The 7,792-nt window shown below is 40.9% G+C and overlaps 1 protein-coding gene across 3 annotated transcripts in view; it reads left to right on the forward strand.

Annotated features, from left to right (window-relative positions):
- Positions 1-6,319: 6,319 nt before the first annotated feature.
- Positions 6,320-7,792, forward strand: part of hps4 (Hermansky-Pudlak syndrome 4) — a 7,767-nt gene continuing 6,294 nt past the window's right edge. The window contains exons 1-5 of one of the 3 annotated variants that reach the window (XM_015395103.1): positions 6,320-6,536; positions 6,728-6,896; positions 6,985-7,128; positions 7,196-7,303; positions 7,435-7,551. In XM_015395103.1, coding sequence (XP_015250589.1) covers positions 6,997-7,128; positions 7,196-7,303; positions 7,435-7,551 — 357 coding nt within the window. In that variant the 5' untranslated portion in view covers positions 6,320-6,536; positions 6,728-6,896; positions 6,985-6,996. The remainder of the gene's footprint in view (positions 6,537-6,727; positions 6,897-6,984; positions 7,129-7,195; positions 7,304-7,434; positions 7,552-7,792) is intronic. The other 2 variants (XM_015395102.1, XM_015395101.1) reach the window with 2 other exon arrangements.

The following is a 7,792-nucleotide window of genomic DNA, read 5'->3' on the forward strand; positions in this document are numbered from 1 at the left end:
GAACTGGAAAGTTACCTGCTATCTGGTTGGCAACAGTACAGAGAGGCGACACCAGGCCAGCTCAGAGACATAGTCCCTTCAGCATGTCCTGGGCCCTCCATAAGGTTCCTCCCAATGGAACATGCCAGGAACCCCTCCAGATGGAGGCGACCAGGACGCATCCAAAACAGATGCCAAACCACCTCAGCTGGCTCCTTTTGACGTAGAGGAACAACGACTCTACTGCGAGCTCCTCCCGATCTTGAAGCAGCCGAAATGAGTTTTGGCCGCTTTTATTTACGATCTTGTCCTTTCAGTTTATACCCAGATCTCATTACCATTGGTGAGGGTGGGAACCATGACAATCTGATACAGCCACCAAATCACTGCTGACGCCACACCGATATACCCCCAACCCGAGATACTTGAATTCCTCCATTTGAGACAAGAGGCTTGTGTGAACGAGTTGGAACCTAATTGTTGTTTTCTGACTCAGGGCCTCAGACAGCGGCTACAAAAGAACATGGCAGCAAGTGAAAGTCAAACACAAGAACATCATCCAGACAGGTATTCCCGCAGCGCAGCAGTGACCTTTCTGCTCTGCTTTTCAATACTTTTCTCGGTCTCAGACCTGGTGGATTAAACTCATCCCTGTAAAATTTGTCCCCGAACAGCAAAAAGGAAAAGAGCGGAGGTGCTGAGGACTGAGGGGGGGTCCGGGAGCCCCTCTCTGACCTCAGCAGAGGAGGACGCAGCGTGCAGCAAAGAAAGCGCTCTGAGGATGGAGGTCCTGCCTGGAGGCTCCTGCGTCGGCAACTCGGCCGCCTCTGACAGCTCCTTCATGAGCGGTACGTTTCACCGCGCCTCGTTAAACCCTGCGGCTTCAGCTGGAGCTAACTGGGGGTTTTGTTGTTGACAGTGTCCGGCCACCCGGTGCTCCTCCTGCCCGTCACTAAGACGGAACCAGAGAGCCTCAGCGGAGACGAGACAGACGTCAGCGAGGCTCATGTTGATGAGGTGAACACTTGGACACGTGCCTCGTTTTAGCCTTTAAGAAACAGCCTCACAGAAGGTTTTTTTTTCTTCTTTTGATGAAGGACGTGCAGAACAGCAGTTTTCAGGAGGGCGGCGTCTCAGCAGAGCCCACAAGAGGGCCTAGATGTTCTAAGGTTAGACCAGACAGACATAAAACAAGCAGGAGTTTCTGCTGACTTCACTAACATCACGTTTTGTTGTGCAGAAGCAGACGGATGAAATAAGAGCTCTTTACTGTCGCTACCTCAAAAAGGAGATGGAGAACCGGGACCAGGAGATGGCCTACAGAGCGCTGAAAATGAAGAAGCTGGAGAAGGAAATTCTGTTACTTGATAAACAGCTGATGTGACTGTAAAAAAAACAAAATTAAAAACAGTACTAGGATAGATTTATTATATTATTATATCTCAGAAACAAGGACAGTATTGATGGTTAGAAGTTATAACTGCTGTAAATGTCTCACCGCCTGTAGTTATGTTTAAATATGAGCGACCCAAAGTCATGGCTCGCTCTCCCACAGACTGAAGGTTTAAGCAAATTCACATTTCAAGTCCAGTTATGGAGCTAAACCAGTGACGGCATTGACACCCAAAGGGGATTCCGAGGAGTAGAATGAAAATTTAAAAAAATTATACACTGAAAGTTCAAACACTGAAAAGTCTGATATTCCTGCAAAAAAGTTCAATATTGTGATAATTCCCTCATTTTATGCTTCAGTTTTTCTTTTTTTTCCCCAAAAAGGAATGGATTCAGTGTCACTGCAAAGTTCCTTCAGTTATTATGGGGTATTGACAAAGATGTGACTTCAAGCTGGAGCTGTTTTGGCTTTGGGGGCGGGGCTAAACCAAAGACTCATTCAGGGATCCTCTGTTTTTCCAATGCTCCTTGTCATCTACCTGCTGTGAGCTTGTAGAAGGCTTTGGTTCATATACTGCTGCTCAACCACAAGTAAGATATTATTAATATTATCTTCATTAGCTATAAAAACCGACAATTGATTTAGTCATTTCCCCACATTCTGCTGGTGAAGATTCTCAGTCATCCAGGTCTTTCCAAAAAATGAAGCTTTTTCAATTGCTGCTAAAACATTTAACAGCAATTGAATTAAATTAAAACTGCTTCCTGGATGGGAAGCGAAATGTCTTCAATCTTGGAAAAAATGGATTGTTTTGAACTTTTTTGGAATTCGCCACCGAATGTGTCTGTCGCTGTATTTCTTTGTAGATTTTATATTATTGCAGCTTTGCAGCAGGTAACTTTCTTCCAGCTGCTAGGGAGACGGAGCAAAACCAGCCTTTTCTGTGCTATTTTAAACAAAAGGTTTTTTTTTAAAATAATTTTTTTGCTCACTTTTAGCAGCTAAATGTAAATTTCTCAAAATATAAGTAACCCCTTAGCTTGAGTTTAAATTAAACCTACTTGATCTGCTGTCATTTTAAGCAGCTAATGGGAACGATAGCATTACAAACAATATCTTCCTAATAGTTGAGCAGAACTTTTTGGACTGAAGCTTTCCATGAGTTCACAGCAGGTTGGTGGTGAAGAGTACCGGAAAAACCGAGGGGCCCTAAAGGAGCCTTCAGTTTAGCTCCGCCCCCAAAATCCAAAACAGTCCCAGTTTGTATTAACATCCTAACTGAAGGAATTCTGCAGTGAGACTAAAACTATTTTTTGGAAAACAAAAAGAGAAACTCTAGCATAAAATGAGAGAATTGTCGCGTTTTTTTTTATTTTTTCAGTAGAAATGTTGATTTACTGTTGAATTACTTTTGAATCCCGTTTTCTCAGATGACAAATCTCTTTTTCGGTGTCAATCAGAGCCGTCTCTGCTTGAGCTCCATATCCAGTTTTTCTAAAATAGTCTCAATATCAAAATTTCCCGCATTTGATTTAATGAAGGAATCACCAGACTGAAAATAAGCAGACTGCAAACAGCTTAGGATTTATTTATTTAGTTATGAGCAGGAAGATCAAACACAGCAGTCATCATATGAAGGAAGCCTCCGAGGCCTGAAGCTCCAGTCAGTCACACTTTAATCCGACTTATTTGTCCTTCAGCATCAAAAACATGCAGAAACATAAAGGAAGTCAGCATTTCCAGATTAATTACTCACAGAGGCAAATATTTCAACTCCTTATTTCTTCTTGTTTTTGACTGGAATGACTTGCAGCTAAAATATTTGTTATTTAGTTTGTCATAAAATCCCAACATGATATAAAGCCATTATAACAGCTGGCAGGTTTGTCCATGCACTGGATGTTCCAGACTGCTCCACCAGCCTTTGATCTAATTCAGCGCCGACTGTGGAAACACGACACATAATATTAAAAAAATGACTGTTACCTAAAAAAGACATTTAAACCGCTAGAAACCTAACAGGTCATTTTTCATTTTAGATTCCTGTGGTGCAGAAGTAGCTTACCATGAGGAATGCAGCAGATGTTCCAGATGTTCTGTAAATGTTTGGATTTTAAAGCCGAACAATCACTGTTTCCTCCCACATGTTTTCCTTCCACTAACCTTTCCATTAAGTTCTCTCTGAACAGGCAGCTTCTTTCTTCCTCTAATTGAGGATGAAATCATAGAAAATAGCTTTATTTATTGCTTTTTTTAACATTATTCTGAATGATCAAAGAACTGAATATTGGGTTTTAATTAGAAGAATTCATGATCATTAAAACTAATAGAAATAAATGCTTGTAATTTATTGCTTTTTATGAGATTTTAAATAAACTGCTAAAATAAATTATTAAATGTAGATAAATTTAGAGGAATAAATGTGGAGCCTTGTCTGAGGTTTGGTTGTTTTTAACCTACTTATTAACTAGTTTAAAGCTAGGATGGACTTCTAGGACTCACTGCAATACTACACTGCTAAAACGTTCTGAAAATGAGTTAGAATGTTTTAAATAAATGTATTTACCCTTAATTTGAGTAGTAAAATGAGATGGTCTGCCGATGGAATTAGCATATTTACCCTTGAAATATGATAATTAGATGTTATGCACTTAAAATAAGAAAATGCAGTTGTTGGTTTTTTTCTCATTTTAAATGTAAATTCTCTTTCTCCATTGGAAAAGTGTGCTCAATAAAAAAGCACTTATTTTAAGAAAAACAGACTCACTTAGATTTACAATTTTTACAGTGTAAAAAATAATTTAGTAGAAAGTTAGAGATCAAATCTATTTCCAGGAGTGTTTTTCAGAGTTAATAAACTGTAAACCTCTTTCAGTTCTTCGCCGTTGGCCGCTTTACTCTCATGTTGTTTGACCGTTTGCAGGCAAATAGGAGCAAACGGCTCATTCTGTGCTGAACGTCTGAACTTTATCCACTTTTTGACATTTTAGGAGTTAATATTATAGGGAAAATATGACTGGAATTGATCTGATGTCCTCCTGTTTTTAATTGCATTTATTTTTTACTGTTAGGTTCCTGTGGATTGTTTTAGTGGAATATGATCTGTGTGGACATATAGTGACCTCACTTCACTCATAAAACATCTATAACCAGGTATAAAATGTAATTTTTAGACATTCAGGTTTATTTCTGGTTTATTAAACTGTATTTTGACCATATTTTTAATTATTTCATCTGAATGCAAAGAAGGAGGAAATAAATTTTACAATAAAGCTTGAATTCTTCAGACATTTAGTCATATTTAGTTGAGATTATTATTTATAATCCTCTATTGTGTTTCTAATGTAATTAGTCTGTAATTAGTTATTTTATGTCACTAATTTTTTATGAATTTATTAAAAAGGATTTGTTTAAAAAAAAAAATCTGCCTCCTGTTGTAAATCTGTCCTTTAAAGTCTGAATCCTGCTTTTTGTGAGGAGTTTATTAACCATCAGGTTCAATGGATGCTGAACAAAGGCAGCTGCTAGGATTATCCCCTCCCCCCCACCCCCCTGCGCGTCCACGGCGCTCCGGGAGGCCGTGGATCTTCCCCGCGTGGATCCGCAGAAAGAGGCGCTCAGAGGGAGAAGGATGATGCTGAAACCGAAACAAAGATGAGGCTGAAAATCAGCTTCAGCGTTTTATCGAAGCAGCGTGAGAGGAAGCCGCCCGCCGCTCGTCCACAGCTGCAGGCTGTGCGCGTTCATGGCTCCAGGCAGACTTTCTAATCGAGCGCTGAAAACAGGATGAGGATGACTGCTGCTAGAGGCTGAAAGGATGCTGGGTTGTTTGGATTTAGTTCCAGTCTGACCGAGTTTCTTTTATTTATTTACTCTTTTATGCTTCTTTTATAATGAATAATGATGATACCTGATGGCAGGATTTAATTCATCTGGTCTTTGTTTTATTTTTTTCCAGTCCAGGATTGAATCAAACTGCTTCTAAACATTCAAAGAATAAATCCTAAACATATACTAGTTTTAGAGGAGTTCGTCTTCAATAACTTTTATTATTCTTATCTCCTTCTTTTTTTTTTACAATGAAATTTAATATTCTTAAATGTCAAAGGTCAAGTTGATATACAGTAGAAAGTTGACATTGTTAGTAGAGGTAGTTCATTTCTATTATCCATACTTTATTGTATGTTTTATTTAAAATGATCTGTAGAAGTATTTCCTCTGACTGCATTTTCCAATATATATATTTTTTTTTTACAGTTATTTTATTTCTAAAGTCTTAAACACAAAATAATTAGCATATAATTTATTTCAGTTTCTCTCATTGCATCATTTGAAATAAAACAGTTACTCTGTGATTGAATAACCTTTTTTACCAAATATTTTTTACTCTGAGTTTTTTCCTTGAAAAGCTTGTTTTCATTTTACTCGATTAGAGATGATTAGAGACATGTTGAAGCAGTGCTGAGGGTTTTTGGTCCTCTATCTTCCTTTGAAGTGAATGTCAGTGAAATAACCTGCTTTCATGGGAGTCTGTATCTGTAAAAAACATAAAATGATTATCTTTCTTTTTTCTTTTTATTTTATTTAACTTTTTTGTGACTAATAAATATTACAAACACTTTTTTTTTAAGATCTTATATTAAGGAGTCAACTCACAAAAAACTGTTGATATAATTTAGTTTATATTCAGAATAATTTCCCGTCTCAAGAGAAACGCGTCTGATTTCCGCCTAGTTTGTCCCTCCATACTTCCCGTAGTTTCACATGACTTCCACTGCGTGTGACTGAGCTGCATTCCTCAAGCTGAACTGACAGCTTCACAGGTCGGTTTGCAGTAATGGACAGAGGCGCTCAGTGAGCTCCGGGTCACCAACCTCTGCGCTCCGTTTTTACGCAGCGGGACATTAGGACGGCTGGACGGTAGGACTGCGGGACATTAGGACAGCTGGACGGTAGGACTGCGGGACATTAGGACAGCTGGACGGTAGGACTGCGGGACATTAGGACAGCTGGACGGTAGGACTGTGGGACATTAGGACAGCTGGTCAGCTGTTGCGGACTGGCTGCTGCTTTCTGTCAGTCCATGCTCAGCCTGCAGGAGGAAACCCATGATCGATCCCTGAAGATAACTGATGGCTGAGCTGAAGCCGCCAGACTCCAGGAGGTAAGATCTGAGCGGGTCAGTGGTTCTGATCTAATTCTGATCTGGTTCTGATCCGGTTTTGATCCTGTTGTGATCTGGTTTTAATCCTGTTCTGATCTGGTTCTGATCCAGTTTAAATCTGGTTCTGATCTGATTCTGATCTGGTTCTGATCTGGTTTTGATCCTGTTCTGATCTGGTTCTATAAACCCAGCAGTTTCAGACCCAAACCTTCAGGACTATAACCCTCCACCATCAGACTCCTCTCTGCTCTCTTCTCCTCCTGCTGCAGGTGCACTTACTTCTTCCTCTATGATGGGTCAAAGGTCAGAGGGGAGGGGGACCCCACCAGGGACGGCATCTGCTACTTCTACCCTGAAGATGTAGGACAGACTCACACACCACAGCACCTTTCTAACCCCCCCACCCAGCTGTCCTCCTAAAGACCTGCTGTCCTCTCTGTCCTCTCAGACCCCTCTGGACATGCAGGACCTGCTCTGCGGTCAGCTGGCCGGCGTCAGCCGCTGCGTCTCGGAGCTTTCCTCCTCTGCTGTTCAAACGCTGAGGCTGCGGCGCTGCAAGTTCGCCATCCGCATGAAGGAGGACTTCTTCTGGGTAAGACCTGCTGCCCTGGCTCTCCTCCCTCCCCAGCAGGAACCCGTTCTGACTGTGTTCTCTGAAGGCTTTCGGCTGCTCCATGGAGGTTCCTACTGTCAGCGTCTGTGAGCTCCTGGATCATCTCATCAGCCTCTTCTGCTTCTACAACGGATCAGTTCGCCAGAGCTATCAGGTGTGTCACTTAGAGAAGGATTACAGCGAGACGAATTAAAAAAAACATAAATGTGTTTATGAATAGAACCTGTTTAAATCTTTTATCATGAACAGAACGTTCTCTAATGTGAGGTCCGTTTATTTCTGCAGCTCAGCAGTAAGGAGAACCTGGCCTCTGAATGGGCCCGGTACCTTTCCCACGTCCTGTCGGGCCCATCTGAGCTGCACTACATCTTCCAAAGTGTGAGAACCATCGACCTGAGCAACGTGAGTTTGACATCAGTTCTGCTTTCGCTGCTTATCTCCTTCTGCTGCAGAGGAGGCAGGATGTGACAGTGTGAAAAGGCTCTGCTGTGTCACAGTAAAACCTCCAAACGTCTGTAAGGACAAAGAATCTCTCTGTAAAGACAACAAAAATGTTTCCACGAGGCAGAAAGAAGCTCAAATATAGTCAAAAGTGTTTAATTGATTGTTTCACTCATTCCAGAAAAAGATTTGTTGTTTATAG

The sequence above is a fragment of the Cyprinodon variegatus genome, unplaced genomic scaffold, assembly GCF_000732505.1.
Source record: "Cyprinodon variegatus isolate N-32 unplaced genomic scaffold, C_variegatus-1.0 Scaffold725, whole genome shotgun sequence".
NCBI lineage: Eukaryota > Metazoa > Chordata > Actinopteri > Cyprinodontiformes > Cyprinodontidae > Cyprinodon > Cyprinodon variegatus.